Below are 26,798 nucleotides of genomic sequence, written 5' to 3'. Positions count from 1 at the left end.
GGGTGTACTGAGACTGTTGAATCAGTGGATACACTTTTGGAAAGAATTAAAAGCACTTTTCTTTTTAGCTATGTCTGTATATCTGTTTCATTCAGCACCTAAGTGTCTGGTGTTTTTTTTTTGATGCCATAACAAATTTGCAGTTTTGTTGTGTTTGTATAAGGCCTTGGAGAGAAAGTCTTGCTGCATAAGGTGAGGAAATGTTATTGCCACGTGAGGTCATCATTAGAAATTCTTATTTGTGCCCGAGGCCTGCACATATATCAATATGTGCATTTAACTTTTGCTCCGACTGTATTCTGTGCTGAGGGCATCTCTAGTGTGTGTAGGGTCTCGGATCAGCAGACCTCTGGTGTGCTAGTAGTTCCTGCTAGAATTATACGAGGGAATTCCATCCTAAGCAGAGTTGTCATGCCCCTGAATTAGAAAGGGCTTGTTTGTGTGTAAGGGTAGATAAAGTATATCTTCTTGGATTCACAGAGGAGCCTTGGAATCTTGGAATTTGCCTGCTACAACAATTTTGTAGATGCCACATCAGAAGATCCAAAGTGAAATTCATTGTGTTTCAGTGACTGATCTGGTGCAGAGCCTCCAGTGCTTCCACCCCACCAATCAAGAAGGTCTTGATTAGAACCAAAATGACGATTGGCGTCTAACATGGAATGCTGCATTGATAGTTTTCTGTGACAGTCCAGCAGTAATCATCCAGTATCGTCTTACCTCCAATAGCCAGGTAACGGAAGAAGAGCCAACCACTGATGAGAGGCTCCTTGGGGCTGCGAGGTGGCCTGTCCATGATGTCCAAGTCAGGGGGGTTGAAGCCCAGAGCAGTAGCGGGCAGACCATCAGTCACCAGATTCACCCAGAGCAGCTGGACAGGAATAAGAGCTTCTGGCAGACCCAGAGCAGCAGTCAAGAAGATACTGAAGGTATAGAGAGAAAGGTAGACAGAGAGTGCAGACAGGTGAGGAAAGGAAGAGAGAAATGAGCAGCAACTCAGATTAAGAGATAGACAGAGCAGATGATTACATGTCTAGAAGAAATAATGAAAAAGCAATAAAACATGGGCTAGAAGTGCAGATAAATACAAGTGCAGGCAGGGGTGAACTGTAATGAGGTTGATTGAATTGTAAGATGAAACTTGGCTGATAGTGGTGTGAGGCTCCAAAACAATCTAGTGATTGGTGAAAGCAACACTCACCAGACCACCTCACCGACATTGGAGGAGATCAGGTAGCGGATAAACTGCTTCATGTTGTTGTAGATGGCACGGCCTTCCTCTACGGCAGACACAATGGAGGAAAAGTTATCATCAGCCAGCACCATCTCAGAGGCAGACTTGGCGACGGCTGTGCCAGATCCCATGGCAATACCAATCTCAGCTTTCTTTAAGGCTGGAGCATCATTCACACCATCACCAGTCTAGAGGACAGAGAGAAGGCAGAGACACTTAGGTGGTTACTCCTTTACCAAAATGGTCTTTTCTTGAAGTAACACACTTCCCGACCCTCTCATAAACCTTGCTCTTTAACACAGACTTCCTGTGACCTGTGGACGCTGAACAAGACTGTCCTCTTCACATGCAAATGCTTCGAAATATAGGTACGCACTAGAGACTTCCAGTTAAACGGCTATATAGACTTAAAGAAACAAAACAAATAATTTCCCTCTTTGACTTCCTAAAATGAAACTGCGTGGGCATCAGTGTTTACTTGAGAAGGCCAGAGGCTGATCAATGGCACTATAATTGAGGGACAGGTGATAACTGGCAAATAACGGACTGAGGCACTAACAGAATAATTAATGGAATTATTTTCAATGGATAGGAACACGTTTACATCTGAAATTAATATGCCTGCTGTCAAACGTACACATATGGGGTAGCTACAATCAAAAGAAATGATGGCCTGTAATACCTACAAGAATACCTCATGTGGCATTGTTACTGAATACAAAACTCTTTTTTGTCAAATAACTGATGGAGCAGGAGATTTTCTCTTGGCATTTCCAATTAGCACTGTAAGTCCAGAGCCCTGTCATTTGTGGGAAACTCCTGCTAATAAAATCTGAATATTTTGCTGTGATTAATAATTTTCCATAGCAACACCGAGTGATCCTTAAAGGTCACCTAGAAAATTCTAAACAGACACGCACTCTTTCATCCCCCCAGATGTCTCCCAATCTCACCATGGCTGTGATCTCATCGTAAGATTGCAAGAACTCCACAATCTTGGACTTGTGAGCAGGCTCCACACGAGCAAAGCAGGAGGCACGTTTGCAGGCTTCGCGTTGCTCTGCAGGTGGCAGGTCATCAAACTCACGCCCAGTGTAGGCCCGGTTGGAGACCTCCTCGTCCTCAGAGAAGATGCCAATGCGCCTGCAGATGGCAATGGCAGTACCCTTGTTGTCTCCAGTGATCATGATGACACGGATACCAGCATCTCTGCAGAGCTGGATGGAGCCAGTGACTTCCTTACGGGGAGGGTCCAACATGCCCACAACACCAACGAAGGTCAGATCAGCCTGTCGGAGAAAGAAAGGGGACAAAGTTCAAATTTCACAACAAGAGGTAGAGACCTAAGTATACGTTAAGAACACTCTGTGAAGACCCAAGTTCACTAGGGTGCAATGATCGCAAAATAACTAAGTCTAAAGAATCCTGGTTATTCACAATTTCCTGGTTTTGGAACTGGCCCTCAAGATCTGGCTGTGTTCTGTTTCTTACAGGGAGTGCAGAATTATTAGGCAAGTTGTATTTTTGAGGATTAATTTTATTATTGAACAACAACCATGTTCTCAATGAACCCCAAAAACTCATTAATATCAAAGCTGAATATTTTTGGAAGTAGTTTTTAGTTTGTTTTTAGTTTTAGCTATGTTAGGGGGATATCTGTGTGTGCAGGTGACTATTACTGTGCATAATTATTAGGCAACTTAACAAAAAAAAATATATACCCATTTCAATTATTTATTATTACCAGTGAAACCAATATAACATCTCAACATTCACAAATATACATTTCTGACATTCAAAAACAAAACAAAAACAAATCAGTGACCAATATAGCCACCTTTCTTTGCAAGGACACTCAAAAGCCTGCCATCCATGGATTCTATCAGTGTTTTGATCTGTTGACCATCAACATTGCGTGCAGCAGCAACCACAGCCTCCCAGACACTGTTCAGAGAGGTGTACTGTTTTCCCTCCTTGTAAATCTCACATTTGATGATGGACCACAGGTTCTCAATGGGGTTCAGATCAGGTGAACAAGGAGGCCATGTCATTAGATTTCCTTCTTTTATACCCTTTCTTGCCAGCCACGCTGTGGAGTACTTGGACGCGTGTGATGGAGCATTGTCCTGCATGAAAATCATGTTTTTCTTGAAGGATGCAGACTTCTTCCTGTACCACTGGTTGAAGAAGGTGTCTTCCAGGAACTGGCAGTAGGACTGGGAGTTGAGCTTGACTCCATCCTCAACCCGAAAAGGCCCCACAAGCTCATCTTTGATGATACCAGCCCAAACCAGTACTCCACCTCCACCTTGCTGGCGTCTGAGTCGGACTGGAGCTCTCTGCCCTTTACCAATCCAGCCACGGGCCCATCCATCTGGCCCATCAAGACTCACTCTCATTTCATCAGTCCATAAAACCTTAGAAAAATCAGTCTTGAGATATTTCTTGGCCCAGTCTTGACGTTTCAGCTTGTGTGTCTTGTTCAGTGGTGGTCGTCTTTCAGCCTTTCTTACCTTGGCCATGTCTCTGAGTATTGCACACCTTGTGCTTTTGGGCACTCCAGTGATGTTGCAGCTCTGAAATATGGCCAAACTGGTGGCAAGTGGCATCGTGGCAGCTGCACGCTTGACTTTTCTCAGTTCATGGGCAGTTATTTTGTGCCTTGGTTTTTCCACACGCTTCTTGCGACCCTGTTGACTATTTTGAATGAAACGCTTGATTGTTCGATGATCACGCTTCAGAAGCTTTGCAATTTTAAGAGTGCTGCATCCCTCTGCAAGATATCTCACTATTTTTGACTTTTCTGAGCCTGTCAAGTCCTTGTTTTGACCCATTTTGCCAAAGGAAAGGAAGTTGCCTAATAATTATGCACACCTGATATAGGGTGTTGATGTCATTAGACCACACCCCTTCTCATTACAGAGATGCACATCACCTAATATGCTTAATTGGTAGTAGGCTTTCGAGCCTATACAGCTTGGAGTAAGACAACATGCATAAAGAGGATGATGTGGTCAAAATACTCATTTGCCTAATAATTCTGCACTCCCTGTATATGCCAGGTTGTTTGAAGCTTCTTGAATGTGCGCTAGTGTCTCCCAGGAGTTTTATCGTAACCTAATCTAAAGTCTTGCACTGTGATTCAGTGAAGTTGCAGCTGCCTTCCAATGACGTCATACAGCCCTTGTGAACATGTGCAATGTGTAGGAAGCTGGCTCTGTATATACTATATCAAAATGAGATATAGTGTGCACAGAGTCCAGGGGTTCCCCAGAGGCTTGACAGAGGCAATAATAGATAATACTAATGCTCTATTTGTGGTAGTGTGGTCGAGCACTTAGACTTATCAGAGGGTAGTGTTAGGCATTTGTTGTACACACACAAGCAATAGAAGAAACACACACTCAATGACTTAACTTCAGACCAATAGGATTTTATATAGAAAAATAAGTTTTGTTAATTTATTTCTAGAACCACAAGATTCAGTTTGCAGGTAAGTACATACAATGTAAGGTACTTGGCGTAGTTATAATCAGAACTTTGAAAGGAATCGACAATGTATACAGTTTTCTTAAAAACGGCAAACAGCTATTTTAAAAGTGGACACTGCAATTTTCAACAGTTCCCGGGGAGGAAAATAAAGTACAGTTTCTGAGGTAAGTAAAACACTTACAGTCTCAGTCTCCAGGGCATAGGTAGCCCACCGTTGGGGATTCAAGATAACCCCAAACACCCACCACCAGCAACATGGGGCCAGTTAGGTGCAGAGGTCAAACAGGAGCCAAAATAACATGGGCGCCCTATGGAGACAGGGGGTGCTCCAGTTCCGGTCTGCTTGCAGGTAAGTACCCGCGTTGTCGGAGGGAAGACCACGGATGTTTAGAGGAACATGGGAGGGGCCCCAAGTAGGCACAAAAACAAGACCCTCAGCGGCACAAGGGCAGCCAGGTGCAGAGTGCAAACAGGGCGTCGGTTTTCCAATGAAACTCTATGGAGGGTCCCCGGGGGTTACTTAGGCGCTGCAGGAAGGGAACAGTGGGGCTCCTCTGGCAAGCCACCAGCTGGATAGGGATGAGGGTCGCCTGCAGGTCATTGCTGCACCAGTGGTCAGTTTCTCTCGAGTCTGGGGGCTGCAGGTGCAGTGCTTCTCCAGGCATTGGATATCTTTGTCCCGGGCAGTCGCGGTCAGGCGGGTCCTCGGGATTCCCTTTGCAGATGTCGTTGTGGGAATCTGGAGGGGTCAACCCAGGAAGGGCTCTTGTTCCCAATCGCCTGGGGACCCTTTCTTGCTGGGTGGATCACCTGGACACGGGCTGTAGGCGTCGGGTGCCCAGGGGTCAGTCCTCACGCATCCGGAGTGATGTGGGAGTCCTTGGTTGAAAGTTACTTTTGGACAGAGCCGCTGTCTTTGGGAGTTCTTGGTCCTTTGGGGTGCAGGGCAGTCCTCTGGAGTTGTCAGGGGTCGCTGGGCCTGCTGGATGCATCACTGTTCTACTTGCAGGTTCTTTGAAGCAGGAGACAGGCCGGTAGGGCTGGGGCCAAAGCAGTTGTCGTGCTCCTTCTTCTCTGCTGGGGTTTCAGCTTAGCAGTCCTTCTTCTGCTTGTAGGTCACCAGGAATCTGGTGACTAGGGTTCAGGGAAGCCCTTAAATACTAAATTTAGGGTTTTTTTTAGGGGTAAGAGTTCAGTAGCCAGTGGCTACTGTCCCTGAGGGTGGCTACACCTTTCTTGTGCTCTCTCCCTTTGGGGAGGGGGTTACAGACCTAATCCTATTGGTCCCTGTACTCTAAACCAAGATGGAGGATTCTGCCGGGAGGGTGTCACCTCAGCTCTGGACACCTTAGGGGTGGTCCTAGCTGGGGGGTCACTCCTCCCTGCTGTCCCTAATTTTCCCGCAGGACTTGCTGCCGAAAAGTGGGGCTTTGTCCAGGGGGGGAGGGCAACTCCACTAGCTGGAGTGCCCTGGGGCACTGTAATCTGAGGATTGAGCCTTTGAGTCTCACCGTCAGGTGTTATAGTTCCTGGAGGGGGAGGTGTGAAGCACCTCCACCCAGGATAAGCTTTGTTTCTGACCACAGAATGCACAAAGACACTCACCCCATGTGGTCAGACACTCATATGAAAGTGGCAGGCTGGCACAGACCGGTCAGTCTTACACTAGCAGTTGGGCTAACATACAGGGGGCATCTCTAAGATGCCCTCTGTGTAATTTTTTCAATAAATCCCACACTGGCTTCAGTGTGGGTTTATTGTGCTGAGAAGTTTGATACCAAACGTCCCAGTGTTCAGTGTAACCATTATGGTGCTGTGAAATTCATAATGACAAACTCCCAGACCATATACTCAATATGCCTAGCCTGCACCTACAATATCTAAGAATTGACTTAGACACTGTAGGGGCATATTGCTGTTGTAGCTATGCTTTCACCTGTGGTATAGTGCACCCTGCCTTAGGGCTGTAAGGCCTCCTAGAGGGGTGACTTACCTGTGCCATAGGCAGTGGTTTAGGGACAGGACACCCTGAGAGGGGTCTCATGTCGACTTTGTATTTTCCTCCCCACCAGCATACACAAGCTGCAAGGCAGTGTGCATGGGCTGAGTGAGAGGTCCCTTACGGTGGCATATTACATGCTGCAGCCCTTAGAGATCTCCCCTGGCCACAGGGCCCTTGGTACCAGGGGTACCTTTTACAAGGGATTTAAGTGTGTGCCAGGGCTGTTTGTGGAAAGAAAGGTACAGTTTTGGGAAAGAACACTGGTGCTGGGGCCTGGTTAGCAGGGTCCCAGCAAACTTCCAAACAAAGCTGGCATCAACACTAGGCAAAAGGTGGGTGGTTAACCATACCAACAATGGCATTTTCCTACACAATGGGAATATCTCCACCCTGGAGTTTCAGAGAAACGACTAATGAAAAAAAGTGTGCAATGAATGGGGATTAAAAGTGGTGAGACTATAAGAAAACCCTTTTTGATGAGGGTGGTCACAGATGCAGAAGTCACAGGAGTGAAGGAAGGGAGTATGAATTGTGGGAAGCTATTATTCAAAATGAATAATTCTCAAGAGGCGAAGGATTTCTTTCAATCCACCATGCTATTTATCCGTAATTGGATGAATTGCAATCACCTTAAACTGAATTCCGATAAAACTCAAATTGCTATTACCAAAAGTAAGGTTGGCTATTGGACTGCATCTTTTTGGCCCTCTGAGATGGGATCTCCCTTTTCTCCCAAGAACTCTGTAAAGAGCTTTGATGTGATAATTGACGACAGTCTTTCAATGAAAGCTCAAATTGGAGCAGCAGCTGCAGGTTCCTTCCACATGCTCCGTTATATTAGAAAAATAGCTAAATATCTAACAACTGAGGCCCTCGATCAGGTTGTCATCGCCCTGGTGATCTCCACAATGGATTATGCCAACTCTTTATTTGTTGACATCTCCAAATGCCCCATGGAGAGGCTACAACTGGTTCAGAATCAGGCGACCGGTCTGATACTTAAACTCCCTAATCGGTGCCACATCACCCCACTGATGAGAGAATGCCACTGGTTTCCGGTGACCCAATTAACAATTTTTAAGGCAGGTTGCATCATCCATAAAACCCGTTGGAACAAACGTCAGGCTTTTTTTTGTTCACAATTTCAGAAATACACCCTCACCTGGGCTTTGCGTTCTTCTCATTCTAAGTATTTGTCAGTCCTCAAATTTAACAATAAAAGGACTGGCAGAGACAGATTTTCTTTTCTTGCACCTAACATGTGGAATTCTTTACCCCCGGAAATTAGATCGGCTACCTGTTATCAAAAATTTATGCTTAAAACCTGGTTATTTAATTGACATGGTTGATTAAATATTTAGTCTCAGCACCTTCTGTTTCATTCTACCCTCAGCGCATTGAAATCAAATGGTAAATGAGCGCTTTACAAATCCAGCTAACATAACACATAACATAACAAGGGCATCCAGCTTACCTCATACTGGGCAAACTTGGTGGAGTCTTCCAGTAGCATTTCCTCTTTCTTGGGGGGGGTGTCACGGGTAGCCAGTGCCAGACATCTGAGGGTATCTCTTCCTGTGCCCCACTCTTTGATAACGGTCATGATTTTGTCCTTGACTGCAGTGGTGAGGGGAACGCGGGTAGTTCCGACACGGACATAGTTGCAACGATCAATGACACCCTCGGGTGCACCCTGGAAGAAACAGTGACATTTTCAAATATTATCATGTCTATAATGCTGCAGATGTGATGTCACTAAATTTGGATACACAGTAGGACACCCTAGCTACAAAGCTCTATTTAGTGGCCATGGAGCTGTATCTGTACACACATATATGGTGGCAAAGACACTTAGGTATTCAGACTAGCATAAGCATAGATATACAGTAACACATCTGTGCATATGAATCAGCACTCATGCACATTATTAGCCTCGTCCACACACACAGGAACACAAAAAGTCTGGGGCATATTTATTAAAGACTTGCTTTGCCCTTGCGCCACTCAACGGGGTGCAAGGGTGATGCAATTTTAAAGTAAGACTTATCAAGCCACTCAAGGCCACTTTGTGTGGCCTTGCCTGCCTTGATAAATCTAGAATAACAAAACACAGCTCAAATTGCTGTGTTGCGTTACTCTGCCCTGGGAAATCATTCCATGGGTGGAGCATGTGCATTCCCACGCATCCACCCGCGGATTTTGGCATGTTCACAGATTTACTGTTACTGGTAGACCTGGGAATGCATCAGAATGTTACACCTCTTCAGGTGAGACGTAATGAGGAGAAATGTATTTATTACTCCTTGTTACTTCCTCTTTATATGTGTGCTGCATCCTGTAGCACACATAGAAGGAGAAAATGCCTCTCAGGATTGTTTTTTGTGCAGGAAGGTGCACCTTAATGCACAAAAATAATACTGCTTACAATGCAGGTACCCTTGCACCATGGTGCAAGGATGGCCGCATTGGCGCTAGACAACACATTGTGCACCAACTCAGGGAAAAGACAGGAATGTGCCGTACAGTGTCAGGTACGATAAAATCCTGCCCTTTCCCTATCACGCAGCACAGCAAGGTGACTTGTTGCGCTGCATGATTTTTTAATAAATAAGCCCCTCAGTATCCACTAGGAAGCATTCACATATGACTGCCCCCTGTTGAGGCTGATTCTGGCTCCATCTAAGGAAACCAAGGACCCACCTTGACAAACATCTTGTTTCCAACTGCAGCTCTGGATGCCTTGGCAGGTGAGCAATACACAGACATGGACTTTCTGTCACGGGAGAATTCCAGAGTAAATTCCTTCTTCATTAGCTGTTTAATGACCTGTGAGAAGATGAGGAGTGTGAGGTATTAGAGACATAAGGATAAGGAAGTATTTCTGACCATGCTCATTAACCAAAGCAGGGACTAGAAAACCCCCAAATCACCCACCATGGATGCTCCCATTACTACCAAAACCACACGATAAAACTAACATGACAAATACACCCTGAGAGCCCCCCCCCATTCAACCTATATTAGTAGCAAGATACCATCATAATCTAAACTACCATCTATCAATTTAACACTACCATTGCACCTTTCCAAACCATCTAATCCACTACTCAAACACCACCAAGAGGATTCTCCCACAAAGAAACCCCTGATCCAACCAATTCCATCCAGATACAAACCCAAACCAAAGTACTATCTCTAGAATACCCCCAGAGTACTACCCAAAAACCCAACATCTAAATAAGACTACATTACAAGACTACCACCCAAACAAAACTACTGGTCAACCAACATTGAACTAATACAATCTCAAAACAACCCAATATCAAACCAACCCCACCCAAATACAAACCCAAGCCGCACTACTATTCATGCAACACTGCTAAAACACCATTCAAAGCAGTCCTAACTACAAGGATACCACACAAGATAACCCATTATGCAACCATTCATGCCAGGTTTTCATTGCAGCCAACACGCTTTCAACAAACACCTCCCAGACAGAATTGGCAATCAATCCACATCAAATTATCCTTAGAAGAATACTACCATAACAGCAATCTATCAACCAAGCAACATCACTCAGGATATCACCTCAGCGAAGTCAAAAACACTGCAAGAACTGGTGAATTTCCATAAATATAGCAGATAAGTGAATGACTATCTGGTGGCAAGAGGTGTGAGTATGCAGATACCCTGTAGTTCAGGAAAATCTAAGGACACCCAGTGGCAAAAGAAGAACACTCTCCATTTTGCATTTGTGCATACTCAGGTCTGGGAAGGAACCTCACCGAGTTGCAGGCATTGGCACGCTCCACCTTGGACAGGCTACGCACGTCGGTATTGAACACATTCATTTTCTCCACTAAGGTGGTCAGGGCAGTCTCTGTGGCTTCACCAACCTTCTCGTAAACTCCTTTAGACTGTAAGGAAAAGATGGAACCATCAGGTAAATAACACAAATGCCCACCTAAAAAGATTGTTCCTGTTGTGTAAAGAGTACCGTGTGAAATATGTGTTGTGCCTTACCTAACAATACATTTATTATTTCTATGCCATAATGGACCATGCAATCTGATCTGATATCACCCACGTTGCTTCTAGCTCGTATTCTGACAATGTTTAATCAAATTTTGTATATATTCAAAAGTTAGTTATACCTGGGTGTGTGCTTGAACCCCTACTCTTTTCTAACTTTAGCTTCCCACTTACGATTATGAACTTTTCAAATATTCTGACTTATCTCTTTTACCCAGATGATTCTCAGATCTAGATCTTCTTTCCCTCCTTCTCTTCTGCTCTTCATGCCTCTTGTTTCAAACTGCCTATCAGCCAATAATTAATGGATGTCTCTTACTTTATATTAGGCATTCCATAACAAACACCTCATTTGTTGAGTCCTTATCTCTTATGCTGAGATTTTCTTTCCACTCCCCATGTTTATCCCAAAACCTTTATATTATCTATGACACTCCTATGACCATTTCTCAACATATCTCACCTTTTGACGTTAGGATACATGCAAGTTATTTTCCCTTACTGCCATCAACACAGCTGTAAGTCTCTTTCTTACCCTGAATTTCTCATTCCTTGCCTACTGCTCCTATCTACTTCTTTACCTCTATACCTTTAAGTGTTTGTCAGAAACCCTTTCAGAGGGCCACATGGCACGCACGGGGTAGGGGGCCCAACCGTAGTGGTTGAGGCCTTTAACTAGTGATGTCCAGGGGCTGACCTACTATGGGTTCTCAGCAGCTGGGCCAAGTACCCCTGCTGCACTTGACTCTCAGCGGCTCCTTTGGGGTGTGTGTGCAGAAACAGGTCAGTGAACATGACTCACAACTCAAAGTGCAAACAGTACGAACAATAAATCAATGTACAGTCCAATACTTGCTTTTATAGAAAAATCCCTCTTGAGGCCAGGCTCTAGTAGTTGTCCCACCTTCCTTCATGTTTGGGGTTATTCCCCATTCACTTGTGCCTGCATCCAAGGAATGCAAACTGGTAGGCCATACTCAAGAGTTGTCCCTTTGACTCTTTAGGAATTAGTAAAAAGTGTTCATGGTGCCTCATCAGCATTAGCAGCATGTACCCTGGGGCCTCAAAGGCCCAGTTCCAGTCTTGCCTGCTCTGGCAGTATGGCAGTGTGCAGTGGTGTAGCGAGTGTCCTCTCCTCTGACAGTCATGTATTCAGATCCTGTACAGCGAAGTCGGGCCACTTGCAATGGACACTGCACCACGTGGTGATGCAGTCTCTCTCTGTTGAATAGCACTGCTGGTGATTCAGCTCCCGCTTGGAAGACACAAAGGTAAGTTGCTTTTCCTTCTAGTCGGGGTGGTGGGGAGTTGGTGCTGTTGTGATCCTCCAGCTCAGATAAGTGTATGACATTCCCAATGGCATTTTGGTGATATCCTGGGAATCAGTCACATGCGGACTTGACCCGCTGGTTACAGAAGTATTCTTCGGTCCCAGTGATGACCTGGACCCTAGCCTAAGTGGTACCGGCAGTCCTGGGGGTTGCTGCGGTACTCACAATCTGGGTGCAGACTCTCCTTATGAGATTGCCGTCACTACGGTTGTCCCTCCTTGCATACAAGTTTGCCGATTTTGGCAGTCCTGAGCTCCTAACCTAAAATCAGTTCACCGGTGACCCCCCTTCTGGCATATGAGGTCACCGTGGCACAGCAGTGCAGCCTTCTGCTTCCTGCACAGAACAAGGCAGTCCTCTCCTGTCATATTGGGGGGGGGAGTCACAGAGCCAAGACTGCACATGGGAAATGACCTCATCAATACACAGCCTTGCACCTCGCTCAGAGAATCCTCATGTAGGGCTCCCCACTGGACCTCGCTCCCTCCAATGCTCTTCTCGCCCTCAGAAGGCAAACTGGTCTTGTCAAGCAGGCAGATGATCGTGTTCCAGGCTCAAGTGCAGGTGATCTTGGTGTCCTTGGTGATGTCTCCAAACCCTTCAGGGAGACTATCAGGCCCTTTTCTCGAGTACTGCCCACAGGTAGAGGTCTTGCAGAGCTTCCCCTTCTTACACAGCCTGTCTGCCTGCTTGGAAAATGACAACATTTTGGGGACTTAGACTCTCTTTCTTATAGTCTTTTTCCAAACACCAAATGTGATTTAGGTCCGAGTCTTCAACGTTTTATGTTGTGGTTCTGCTTCTTTTGAAGTGTAACCTTCTCTCTTTTTTCTTTCCTCATGAACAATATCTGTCATAGAGGCAACCTCCGAAGCCGATTGCCTCATAACATAATTTATGGGAATGACCAGAGTTCAGCCCCATCTCTCTTCCTGAGATGTGTCCAGGCCCCTTCCTTGTGATCTCTCACTGAATCAAAGAGCAGTCTTTTGAGGTTTAAAGGCACTCTCTTCCTTTTCCCTTCAGTGTGTGTCCCACCCATCTCACAGGAATGCAGCAATATACAATCTGTTTTGGAGGATTCCTGTCCTCCTCATGTCTTCACAAGGCAGGCCTGCACTTCCCAAAATGGAACCCAGGGTCCTCCATGTAATGTACCATTGCAGACACATTTACCTAGTGTACATTCACAGCACACTTACTTTTCAGCAGTAGTACCTCCATGCATTGTACCATTACATGTACACATACATTCAGTACACACACTCAGTCTGTGTGCACTGTTCAGCACTGAGGCTTTTCTATATTTAACCAGGGTGTGTTATTTACAAACACACACCCTGCCACCACACACACAGTTACCACTTGCACGCTGCACAACACTTCACCCTTCCTCTATTGTACTTCATGCAAGCATGCATTCACCCACAACATGGTTTCATTGCTTGTGCTCTTGTCAGCACTACATGTTTCATGTTATGTATGTAAGTTAAGCTCACAGCATCTGATCTTTTAAAAAAGTGAGTGAGTCTGTAGGACTTATTTCAGGGACACAGGATAAAAAGTTCCTGTTCACTACTACTGATCACTACAAGGTATGCTGCCATCACCGTCTTGTGCTACTTAACTCCTGGTGAAGGTGGTAGCCTTCCAACACTATGAGGGTAGCGCCTTGGGCGTCCCCCGTAGTCCAACAAGACCACAATCTGTCAGACAGGCCTAAGTCATGGTGCACACACATAATCCATGTTCGCCTAAGACAATAAAAACAGCATTAGGGATCCAGGCAACAGTACAGTTGGGCACTCAGGGAAGGGGTACATGTCTTTACCTTGCAGAGGACTTTTCCATCCCAACTGTCCCAACTGTCTTCTTTTAGACATTCTTTAAACTTCTACTTCTCACATTTCTTCCCAACTCACATGTTTTCTCTTCTTTCTCCATTTCCTTTGCTATGAGTTTAAGTACATTCATGGTCTGTCCATTTTATATCTTGCCTCATGTATCCCTTCAGTGCACACCACTGCCTCGAAAATTGTCTTTGTTAAGCAGCACCACTTTGTACATAGTCTTGTTTCAAAGCTTTTACCCTTCTAGTCCCTAACTCTGAAGGTTTGATCTCCTCCCTATTCCGTTCATCCTCTGAAGACTTCTCTACCTAACTGAACAATATCATTGCACTACATGGGGTTTCCTGTTCCCTGTGCTGAGTCATGAATCAGTGTTGCCTCTGTTAAATTACTTCTTTGTAATCTATTTCCTTTTGTAGTACCATTTTTGCTAGGTACAGTGGTGAAACATAAGTGCTTAGTACATACAAATACATAAATAAGTACATGAAAAAAATTAGACTGTCACATATGCACTGAAGTACTTTTCTCATAATACATGATAAATGATCCTACTTGCTTAGTCTGATATGTAGCATTAAGTATGTCTGGTATCACACCATTCTTGCATCACTTCTTTGCGCTTGTACTTCTCAAGCCAGATATTAGACACATAGTGGTCATCTGGCAAAATATCATGAGTCAGCTTTCCTGGCCAGATATCGCAGACATAGTGCTTGTCACATATCCCTTCTTCAGTCTGATATTACATGGGTAGTAACCAACTGAAACAATATGATTTGCTTGCTCTCATACAACACAAATATTGTTTGCCTACTATTAAGCCACATAACTGTCCTATTGAAAAAAATATACAAACTAAAAAGTTGTACCTAGCATGCCCTGATGGCATATGTATTAATATATTCAGTGAACAAATGTCAAGGGGAGGGTTCGTACATGAGTGCCGAGACATCCAGGCAGGCACTGTTTTTAAAATGAAGTATAATATCGCACACTCTGGAGGAATGATAACACGACCTGCGCTGTATTAAGCCCTTAAAATAAAAATACATAATCTGGGCATGTATCAAGGAAATGAGATAGGAAGCTAGGAAGAGAAGCATTTGAGCGCACAGGGGAGAACACACAGTCTCTTTTTACCTCATTGAAATCCAGGGAGGAATCGTTGCACAGAGCACAGATAGTGGCCAATTCAACTAAACCATCATACTGACCGCTGTTCACTGGTTTGTCGTTCTTCAGCCTTAGGAAAGACAGAAAATTGGAGATAGAGAAAGGGGGAGGAAGGGAGAAATAAGCACTAAGGAAGACTTGGAGCAGTTAAAAACACACAGGAGACTGCAGAGGTATGGTGTAAGAATCACTCTAGATGAGAGAGGAAAAAGGACCAGCAAAAAAATAAAGATGGACAAAGGAACTGAGAGAGTACAGCAATGAAAAACAGTGAGCAAAGCAATGGGAAAAGAGAAATACGAGCTGAGTGAAAAGAGAGGACAAGTAAACTGACACAAGAACAGTGAGTATCTGACAATAAAAAACTGAAACTAGAGATAGAAGCATGCAAGATAATAAATCGATAAAAACAAGAATGAATAGAGGAAGATTAGCGCATACTTCCGTGCTCAAAAACAAAAAAAAGCAAAACAGAGAGAGATAAGCATTGAGAGGAAATTGGGGAAGAAAGAGAAAACACTGATAAGGAAAGCTGGAAGGGCAGTGGAGATTAGAAAGAAAACACAAAATAAGTAGACAAATATTAAGTAACAGAAAGGCAAATGTACTATATAGCGAAAAGTAAAAAAAATGCAGAGAAAAAAATGAGCAAAACATTGAGTGATGGAGATGGCAGAACTATGTAAAATACAGAAAATCTTGGCCTAGGCATCCATGAAAAACAAAGGAAAGATCAAAAACATTGAGGAATAAAATGAAAAAAGTACTAACGAATATAGAGAAAATCTCAAGGGGGTAAAGGGAATAAAGAACTGAGAAAGAAAGAGTGAAAAGGGGGTAAGAGACAGGCAATGTGGGACAGAGAGTAAAGCACGAAGGGACAAGCGAAAAGCACGTAAGATCGTAGAGTAAATCAAAGAGGAGCAGAGAAGAAGCATCAAAGAATAGTAAGGAGTAGAGAGACAACGTGCAACAGAAAAACTCAGGCAGCAGTACTTACACCTCTCCCTCTGGTGCGTACGTGGAGCCAGTGATGCTGAATTCATTCAGGGTGCAGACATCCCCATCAACTTTATCCAGAACGAACATCTGCAGAAAAGACGTGACGTGTCAGAGCCAGTGATTAATGGAGACCTGGGATCTTAAAAATTGTTACGCACTCTGATGGTGGACTGGCTGTGCAGACTAATCGAGCACTAATCGACAAGTGGAAACAGTGGGTTTCCACTTGTATATGGGTGTACTGAAGGGCGTTGTGATGCATTGGATTGATGTCTCATGCACTGGTTTGGTACATGATGTATAGCTGTTGAGCACCAGCTGGATATTAGTTTGGTGCCTGTTGTATGCTTAGGTATGGTAAAGGTGTTAGGTAATAGCTTTTCAGGAATGTTAGCCATAGCTTTGCACGAATGTTAGTCATGTTTTAGAATGATAGCTATATATCAGAATGCGACTGGTGTGTTCCATGCTGGTTGTTTTTGGAATGTGGTTTTGACAATGGCTTGTGGTGCAAAGCCTTGGCTGTCACAGGGTTTGCTGCCGAATAAGCTTCAATACAACCAGATCTTCACGTGTCCTGGAGTGTTCATTACATGAGTGCCAGCTGGGTACATGTTCGGTACATGCGGAATGCTAGCTGCAAGGCAGATGGACACCAATTTGACATTTCTGGCTTGTGTTTCTAGCTTGCAGGTGGATGGGAATTAATAATCTTTTTAGGAGATCTGTTGCAATTTAAGTGTTCTACAGCAGGAACCAGTCTACAGCGATTCTAAAACAAATACTGGCATGGACAAATCATTTCTGACTGGAGGTGTCATAGGTCATGAATAAATCTGTTGATTTGGTGCCTCATAAGGGGACATGTTCTGGGATGTCTTTCCAGAAGTGGCGCCACTAAGGACCGGTCACACAGATGCTGGGCTGAACAAGTTTTGCGGTGGTACTTAAGAAGAGAGGTGTCATAAGGCAGGTACAACACTTTTGAGAGCCTCGATCAGATACTTGTTTCAGGGTGTGTACAGAGATCCTGGAATAGACACTGATTTGGGGGTGACATGGCCTTACTTTGTAACTGAGGTGGCATGGGGTCACATAAGGTCTGCAGACAAACAGGAGCAGACCTAGTTTTCGTGTGGAAGTTCTGAACCCATGTGTGTTAAAGAAGGGCACCGAATTTAGGGTGTCAATTCTGAATGGAGTGATAGAAAACAAGTTTAGTGTTAAATTGGAATGTGTGTGACATGGTAAGGGTGGGTGCTGCTGATGGGCTGAAGCTAGGTCCTAATCAGGGAGGGACTTGGCAACAGGTTAGGGCACCACCTTCAGCAGGTATCAGCTTGCCACTCAAAGCACGCACTCTGATCCGTGCCCGAGGTGATGAGGAAGAAGAGAAAGGGCAACATTTCACTTTACTTAAATTGCTAAAAACCTTGTACCAGCCCTGCCTGGTATAGACATGGGTTTTGAGGATCTACTTCAGAGGGGGATGTCATGGGAAAGGTCTGAAGAGGGTGTTTGAACTGTTGCATGGGCACTTGTAGTAAATAAAGCGCAATGCTTTTTTTGCAGTCTTGCCATGACTTCTATGAATGTAGCTCATGGGTTTGGTGCATGTATGCTGTGCGCCCCCAGAAAGTGCCCCCCTCTAGCTCAATGGCTCACTGTAAATAGTAAAGTCATGTGTCCTCAAAGTACCATCCAGCATGTAAGGGGACATACAAAGGAACTCAAGTAACCAAACACCATCAATTATATAGATATATACATATTACCTACTGGCAGTTACCAGTAGGTAGTTAGGACCTAGTTTCCATAGAGAAAGCATTTTTTGTTTTACTAGAACTTTGTTGCCGTTTAACGAATCTTCACAAACTTTTCAAAGCTAGTATGCTACTCACTTCAGCTGCTGTTTTGAAAGTTTTAGGGTGACCCCAAAGCAGGGACCAAGAAAAAGGGGGAGTCCCAAAACGCATTTTCCCCATGCATTTTAGCATAGGGATTTTGAACTTGACTACATCCTGAACCCCTGAACAGAATTACACCATAATTGGCAGAGAGCTAGATCTTGGTCCAGAAAGATCTCTTTTTGTTATTTGGTGCAAATCCTTTCAGTCGTTTTTCCGTTATTAAAGAAAAAGTCAATATAAATGTCAAGGGACACAGATTGCCCACGGATCCGACAGATCTCATGATGAGATCTTATTGGCTACCAACACTTTGAAGAGAATGTGTTGGCAGCCATCTTGAGACTCCGACTCATCTGACTGGGGCCAAAACGTTTCTTTAATGTTTGCTGTGAATTAGCAGAGGAACCGCGAATCCACAGCAAATAAAAAGAAAAAAACGATCCCCCATGCTTGTTTTTTATTTTGCCATCGGATGGGCCGGGGGCTGTATATAATAATATTAGTAGGGGAGAGAGGCGTGCGTGGCCCCCTCCCCAGGCTGATTTTGGCCCTGGGAACCCCATCCCCCAGGGCCCGGTGGAGTTTGAAAAGTGGGAGGGGAGCCATGTGGCCCTCCTCCTGGGCCAATTTCGGCCCCCGGGGACCTTATCCTCTCGGGCCTGGCCAGTATACAAATGGGGGGTCATGGCCCCCCTCACAAGCCATTTTCGGCCTCAGGGACCACAACCTCCCCGGGGAAGGCCATTAGCTTAAATGGAGAGGAGGGCTATGGAGCTCCCCTCCCTGGGTCGTTTTCAGCCCTGGGGACGACCACCTTCGCAGGGCACAGCCATGCGCTTTAAAAGGAGGGGTGCTGCGTGCACCCCCCCCGGAACCATTAATGGCCATGGGGACTGCCACCCCCAGCTCCTGCTGTGTCCCAAGGTCCCCACGCTCCGGACATAACTATTTGCTCTCGCTTGCCAGGAGCTGTTTGAAAGCTACAGCCAAGCAAGAGCAAACAGTAAGGCCCATATTTATGAAAAATGGCACACAACTGCACTAATGAAGTTGTGTGTCATTTTTTTTAATGCTGGTTAACGCCATTCCCCAATGCCATCCTTGTGCCATATTTATAAAATGACGCATGATGGTTTTAAGAAATGGCTAGCGCAGTGGCGGCCCATCCTTTAGGGCGGAGGGGCCACGCCCCCCCACCTTTTGCCCCTCATGAAGAGTGTCTGTCAGCCTGAAAAAAGGCCAGCCTGACAGACACTCTTCATTTTCAGCTCAGACAGCCAGGAGTGAGCCATACGCGATTTGCGCAGACTCCTGGCTGCCTGAGCTGAACTTTGCTGGGCTGAGGAGGTCACAGCTCCTATGGGCGTGACCTCCTCAGCTCAGAAAAGGTGCCTCGAGGCCCTCCCCTGGGTGACGAGGAAAGCGTCACCCATTGACACTCGCCCAGGGAGTTTCAGATTTAAGCCCTGAAGCGCCCAGGGCGAGTGTCAATCAGTGACACTTCATCACAGAGTGGGGTGGGGTCAGCAGTCTCACTGACCCCTTCCCACTCTGTGGCGAGGCTAGGACTGCTGCCTTCCCTCATTGGCGCAGCAGTCCCAACCCTCTTGGGACCTGGAGGCTGAAGGTAAGTGTGTGTGTGTGTGTGTGTCTGTGTGTGATGTTTGAAATTTAATGTTTGGTGCGCGTGTGCATGTTTGAGTGTTATGAGTGTTGTTAATGGATGTGCGTGCGTGTGTGCATGTTTGAATGTTATGAGTGTTAATGGATGTGCGTGCGTGTGTGAAAGAATGAGTGTGTGTGATATTTTAAAATGAATGTTTGGTGCGTGCGTGCATGTTTGAATGGTATGAGTGTTGTTAATGGATGTGCGTGCGTGCATGCGTGTCTGTGTGTGAAAGAGTGTGTGTGTGTGCTTCCCGTCTGCAACCCTCCCTCCAATAGCTGCCGGCCGCCACTGCACTCGCATCTCTAAAAATACGCTAGCCGGTGAGAGATGGCGTGGGGGAAATGGCGCTAGTGGGTCATAAATGACGTTAGGCTGGTTAGCAGCAAAATATCTGCTGCTAGTCAGCCTAGCATCATTTTTTGATGCACAAGCAGCCAAAAACGACTCCTGTCTAAGTGTAGACAGGGTTCATTAACACTACCCAAGGCCCACCACAGGGGACTAGTGTTCCCTGGGCAAGCCCTAAATACACAGTGCCAAGCAGGAGGCCCCATGTAAGGGCACACCACACACATACACACTTACCTGCAATTTACCTGGGATGGGCACCCTCCTCATCTAGTGTCCCTATGGGGTGGGCAGTGGTGTTACTGGGGCTTTGGGTGGGCATCTTTGTGCCCATTCCTTGGTATTTTCCCATGGAAATAGGCCTACCTGCACTGAAACACCTGGTCTGGCCAGACGTTAAATACTGGTGCAAAATGGGCTTAGAGCCACTATTTAGGCCCACCTCCCAGTTGCGCGTCGTTTCTGCGTCAGGAGTTAAATGTGGCGCTGGGGGGCTAGCGTCATTTTTAGGAAGGAAACACCTACCTTGCATCTCATTACGACAAGGTGGCTTGGCGCTTCCTAAAAATTGCGCTAAGTCCAAAACTTTGACGCTAGATGGGTCTAGCATCAAAGTATAAATATGGAGTTAGATTAGCGCCGCTTTAGTGTCAAAATAAATGGTACTAAGGTGACACAAACCTTCCATAAGTATGGGCCTTAACCCGTTCACTAATTTTGGCCTAGCCTTGGCAGATGGAGTCCCCTGGCCACTATGGGCTCCAACTTAATATGGCCAGGCCCCGGGAGATGGGGTCCCAGAGGCCAAAATTGGCCTGGGCGAAGGGGGCTGCATGCCCCTCTCTCCAATTAATAATTGTATAGGCACTGGTGTACAGATGGGATCCCCAGGGCCAATATTGGCCGGGGGGGCTGTGTGCCCCACTCTCTCTTTTTAATATGGCCAAGCCTTTGGAGATGAGGTCCCTAGGGCCAGAAATCAGCCAAGGGAGAGGGGCTGCGTGCCCCCCTCCCCATTTAAAAATTGTCTGGGGCCCTGGGAGATGGGGTCCTCAGGGTTGAAATTGGCCTGGGGAGGGGAGCTCAATGCCACCCTCCCACATAAATTAAGCAATGGGCCCTGGGGGATGGGGTATCTGGGGCCAATTATGGCCCGGGTAAAGGGGCTATGTACCCCTTCCCCTAAAAAAATTTGGCAGGCCTTGGGGATGGGGTCCTCAGGGCCAAAAATGGGAATTGGGAGGGGTGGCTGTGTACCTCCCTCACAGGTTGTCTGCATGTGGGGGTGGCCACAGGGCCTTGCTGCAGCCCAGGCCCTGCTGTCAACCCCCGCCGAGCATTGCTGAAGGCCGCGTGTGATGCAAGTCAGAGTGCCTGCAGTGGGTTTGATTAATGTTAGATAATTACCTATTACTTCATGTTAACAAAACCTTAGAAATTCACTTAAAAAACACAAAGGTTACAGAGACTTTAGAATTATGAAATAGAATTAAAAAACCCTTAAAAATTCACTCAAACAACCAAAGGTTACAGGGACATTATAGTTAGGTTCACATTTTACACACAGAATACCATGGAAACTCAGCTGTTATTGTTATACTTATCTAAAAAAAATATAACTTGTGCCCTAAGGTAACTATAACTCACCCCCTCACCATGCACTGCTAACCTTGTCCCTGTAACCTTTGGGTTGCATATATATATATATATATATATATATATATATGTACTTAAAAAACATAGGTTACAGGGACGTTATAGTTAGAAATTCAGATGTTATACTTAGAGTTATTTCATTTAACTATAACTCGTGTTCTAAGGTAACTATAACTCAGGCCCTCACCGTGCACAGTTTTCTCATCAATAATTTTACTGCAAATGTTAAAGTGATATAATCAGTGATGTCAAAGAAGATGTCATGAGTGATGTAATATCTTGAGTAATTAGCAGTGCTGGCGACAGAGCAAGTTATAGTTAACTTAGGGCATGAGTTATAGTTACTTGAAATAACTCTAACAGCTGAAATTCTATGGTTATGTGAGTGTAAAATCTGAACCTAACTATAATATCCATGTAACCTTTGTTTTTTAGTGAATTTCTAAGTTTTTTTTAAAATCTATTTCCTAATGATAATGTCCCTGTAACCCTTAGTTTTTCAGTGAATTTCTAGTTTTTTTTTTAACGTTAAGTAATATTCCAATTGCAATGCACGGTGGGTGGGTGGGGGGGTGTTGGACACAGGTCCTGGCTCCCTAATTTCCTTATTTACTGCAGTATCCTCAGTTGAAAATCCTTTCAGTTTTCCACTTCGATTCCATCAAGATGGCGTTCAGATGTGGCACACTTTTGGCATAAATTCAGAATGTTAGCACTCTAGCTGCTCATTAGAACAGTGTAAGCTGCTGATCACCAGGGAGTTAAATGGCAGTCTGCTGCTGGTGTTGAAGGTGCACGCTTCAGTCCACATGTCAGAATGTTTTAATGAAAAAGAAGAGAAAGATATTTGAGAACTCACTTGAAACATGCTAATTTTTCTTTCTACAGCACAACCCATAATGAATACCCTCATTTTGTTCCTTTCTACGTTACATGTTTTAAGTTTTACCAGTTTGATTCAATCAAGATGGCTTCAAGTCTGCCACACCTTCAATATAAGTAAGACTGTTAGCGCTCTAGTTGTTCTTTAGAACACTCTGGGAGGCTTCAGTAGAACACAAGGAAATCAACTGACAGCCTGCTCCTGTTGGAAATACAACAGGAAGATATTTTAGAACTCACTTAAAACATGTCCTATTTTTTCTTTCTACAGCACTAGTCATAATTTATATGACAAAGTGAACCCCCTCATTTTGTTTCTTTCCAAGTTAGAATGTTTTTAGTTTTACCAGTTTGAGTCAATCAAGATGGCTTCAGGTGTGTCACACTTTTGTATAAGCCAGACTGTTAGAGCTCTAGTTGTTCTTTAGAACTCTGACAGACTGCAGTAGAACATGGGAATCCACTGTCAGGCTGCTCCTGTTGGAATTATGTTTTACTGTGATTGTCTGACTTCATTCTCATATGGCTGAGAAAGATAGTGTGAATTTACAGAGAATATACTGTCATTTTAGCTTCAGGAGCACCTTCCATAACCTCTATAGGAAAATCAGGAAAAAACAGTTTTCTCTCAAACATGATTCATGGAATCCTAGCAGGGTAAAATCACCTCAGAACACAACATAATTCCTAAACTTAGTATGGGACCATTTACAAATGATTTACATTGTAACCAAAATTTGTAATCACCCTTTCTACGTTCTCTTTTTTTGTGTACCTCAAAACCTACCATTCAATACAATCCATTTCTATGGGGTGCTATCATGTATGTTGGTCCCAAGGTGGCTGCCGACACATCCTGGTTGAAGTGCTGACAGCCAATCAGATCTCACCATGAGATTTGTGTGTGGGCTCCACCCAGATATACAATTTTGGATTTCTTTAACTATCTCAAAAACTACTGAACGGATTTACACCAAATAACAAAAAGGGCGCTTTCTGGACCAAGAGCTACCTTTCTGCCAAAAGTGGTATAATTCTGTCACGCGGTTCGGGCTGTTGTCGTGTTCAAAATCCCTATGTAAATTAACATGGGGAAAACACGTTTTGGGACCCCCTTCCCCCTTTTTCTCAGCCCCCGCTTGTCGAATCCCTCCGAAACTTTCCAGACAGCAGCTGTAGTGAGCAGTGAATTGTTTTGGAAAATTTTGTAAGGATTCATTAACAGGCGCCAAAGATATAGGCAGGTAAAAAAAACACTACCTATAGATTATATATATATATATACATACATGCATGCTAGGAGTACTAAATGGATAACTGAGTACAATGACGTTTATGAGCAACAGAACAAACAACTCTAAATGTTTTTTAAAAAACTAAAAGTGTAATGAAGGTGCATGGGAGATCTGCACGTACTAAATGAAATGTAATTTGTTGACTTTAATGTTTCACTGTAAAGATAATATTTTAATTGTACAGAGGATATGAGATAACAAATAATGTATAAATCAAAGATATGTAGTAAAAGGATGAGGTTGATAGGCATTTGTGTCAATTTTCAGTTGTGGATTTTCATTGAGCATGTTCAATAGTGTCAAATTCGGGATGCATATAACCTGGGATGTCTCTTCAGAACAAGCCTACTGTTTGGTATAGGGTGGTCAGTGCACAGCCTGGAGAAGATATCAGCTTTTGGTTATGCTCTGTACTCCAGCGGGTTGTCTTTGAAATACCAGGGATAGGTACCAGCTCCTGATTATGGTTTGTACCACTTTAGGGGTGTCTGTATAGAGCCTGGAGTAGATGCCAGAACCTGGTCATGGTTTATAGCACTTGAAGTCTCTGTCTATGCAGAACATGGAGTCTATACCAGCTCCCGGTTATGGCATGTACTCTAGGTGTCCTTCTGTGTAGAGTCAGTAATAAGTACAAACTTCTGGTTGTGGTCTATGCTGTTGAAGTCTCTGTCTATGGAGAGCCTGGAGAACATACCAGTTTCTGGCTATGGTCTTTACCGCTTGCGGGGTCTGTCCATGAAGAGCCTGGAGTGAGTACCAGCTCCTTGTTATCGACTATATCACTCTAAGGGACTGTCCATAGAGAGCCTGGAGTAGATACCAGCTCCCGGTTACGGTCTGTGGTGCTTCAGGGATCCCTCAGTGGAGACCCTGGAGTTGAGACCGGTTCCACGTTGTAGTTTGTACTCTAGGAGTCTGTCCATGGGGAGCCTAGCGTAGATACCAGCACCCGATTATAGGTTATACTGCTGTAGACCTAGTGATGATTTACACTCAGGCTGTGTGTGGAATTCGAAGGGCACACAGAGTACCTTGGCTCCTCTTACCCTGCAGACGGACATCTGGTTGGTGGTCAGAGTACCAGTCTTGTCGGAGCAGATGACAGAGGTGCACCCTAGGGTCTCCACAGAGGGCAAGCTTCTCACAATGGCATTCTTCTTGGCCATGCGTCGGGTTCCCAGAGCCAGGCAGGTAGTGATGACAGCAGGCAGACCTGGAGAATTTAAGACACTGAAGTTACCTGTAGTGTCTCAGTGAGAGTCAGTTTAAAAGCAAAAGGATACAGAACAATTCATCTTTCAAACGTATCTTAAGTAAGTGCAATCGTTCAATGAGGAGTTACTGTGCCCTCCTATAAGTGAATGTTAGTGGCAGTATTGAACATGGTGTCATCCACATGCCCGATTGGGTTTGTCTTTGAGTTTTCCCCATGTTGTTTACCACTAATTCACACCAGGAGTACATCCTCAATAAACTCTTCTGTGTGCTTGAAGCCTGCTGGGACAAACAAGCTAGCTGATCGGTAGAAAAGTAGTCCCTAGAAGAAACATTAGTTTTCAAAGTCAATAAGAATCTACCCCATTGGGTTGCACCTTCCATCCTACTCAAGTAAGCAATGCTAATTTCCAAAGTCAATAATAATCTACCCCTTTGGGTTGCGCCTTCCATTCTACTCAAGTAAGCAATAGGCCATCTTTCATCTTCACCACATGAATTATACCATCAAGGCCTGGCCTAATATCTGATAACCCACTCTGAGTCAGCAAGACACTCTAGAACAGAGTTCAAGATTTGTCCTGGTACCTCTACTTACACCAACCTGAGGAAGGGGGCTGCTTCTCATCCACCACCCTGGGAGGCCAAACTACCAGGAGCACTATAAATTCAGACATTTTAGCACTGACTTTTGTATGAGAAGTTTCTGAGTTATAGAACCCCTAAACCTACAAATGAAATCAAAACCGTGCCTCTCTTTTTTCATTTCCGATTGAGCTGGATTTGCAGGTTCTACTGTTTCGAGAGCGGAAACTGTGCAGCAGAGTCTTTGAGTGGTCACTATTTCTCATTTCACTTTTATCTTTATTACAGAGAGAAAGAGCAACCCACTGATTTGAAATTATAAGTCAGAAACGCTGCAACTGTGAGGCTCCGCCTATGCCACTGCACAGATGCAATTCAGTTTTCAAATATAAAATGGAAAAGATTCTGGAATTATCTTTCTGGGAGGTACATCTTTAGCCTGGTAGGGGTTCAGAATAAATTCCAGCAGTGATTAAAAAGTACTGTAGATTACTTATTATTTTACCCTCTATGCTCGTTATAACTATGGAAACACAATCTAGAGTCTGATAGGGGATATACTGGGACTGTATAGAACCCATCCGGTCCAGTCCAGAAGCTTGTACGAACCAAAGGGAGTTGTGGGGCTACACCCAATGTCTGGATCAAAGATACAAGGGTCTCCTAGAACTGAAGCACCCACCTTCGGGAATGGCAGCCACAGCCAAAGCAACAGCAATCTTGAAGTAATAGACAGCACCGCGGAACCAGGAGCCACCATGGATGGGATCGTTGAAATGTCCAATGTTGATCATCCAGACAGCAACGCAGATCAGGGAGATGACCTTGGACAGCTGCTCTCCGAACTCGTCCAGCTTTGCCTGGAGTGGGGTCTTCTCTTGCTCTGTGGCAGCCATCTGGTCACGGATTTTGCCGATCTCAGTGCTGACAGCAGTGGCAATCACAACGCCGATGGCCTTGCCAGCACTCACGTTGGTACCCTATGAATCAGAATTACACATGCGGTTAAGACAGATGGAGAGAGAAGCAGGAGATGCAACACATCTGAGGACCACAAGTGCTACTACAGAAAGCACAGAGGGCATTGCCAGCACTACAGCATGGGGCATTGTT

At 44.8% G+C, this 26,798-nt stretch overlaps 1 protein-coding gene across 2 annotated transcripts in view; it reads right to left on the bottom strand.

Moving 5' to 3' along the window:
- ATP2A1 (ATPase sarcoplasmic/endoplasmic reticulum Ca2+ transporting 1) overlaps positions 1-26,798 on the bottom strand; it is a 60,936-nt gene that overhangs the window by 18,580 nt on the left and 15,558 nt on the right. For both annotated transcript variants that reach the window (XM_069219572.1, XM_069219573.1), the window contains exons 8-17: positions 26,368-26,665; positions 24,932-25,098; positions 16,121-16,209; positions 15,088-15,190; positions 10,517-10,648; positions 9,429-9,554; positions 8,203-8,421; positions 2,188-2,523; positions 1,202-1,422; positions 721-923 (exon numbers count right to left, since the gene is read on the bottom strand). In XM_069219572.1, coding sequence (XP_069075673.1) covers positions 721-923; positions 1,202-1,422; positions 2,188-2,523; positions 8,203-8,421; positions 9,429-9,554; positions 10,517-10,648; positions 15,088-15,190; positions 16,121-16,209; positions 24,932-25,098; positions 26,368-26,665 — 1,894 coding nt within the window. The remainder of the gene's footprint in view (positions 1-720; positions 924-1,201; positions 1,423-2,187; positions 2,524-8,202; positions 8,422-9,428; positions 9,555-10,516; positions 10,649-15,087; positions 15,191-16,120; positions 16,210-24,931; positions 25,099-26,367; positions 26,666-26,798) is intronic.

The sequence above is a fragment of the Pleurodeles waltl genome, unplaced genomic scaffold (genome assembly GCF_031143425.1).
Source record: "Pleurodeles waltl isolate 20211129_DDA unplaced genomic scaffold, aPleWal1.hap1.20221129 scaffold_80, whole genome shotgun sequence".
NCBI lineage: Eukaryota > Metazoa > Chordata > Amphibia > Caudata > Salamandridae > Pleurodeles > Pleurodeles waltl.
This window is presented reverse-complemented; position numbering and strand designations above follow the sequence as displayed.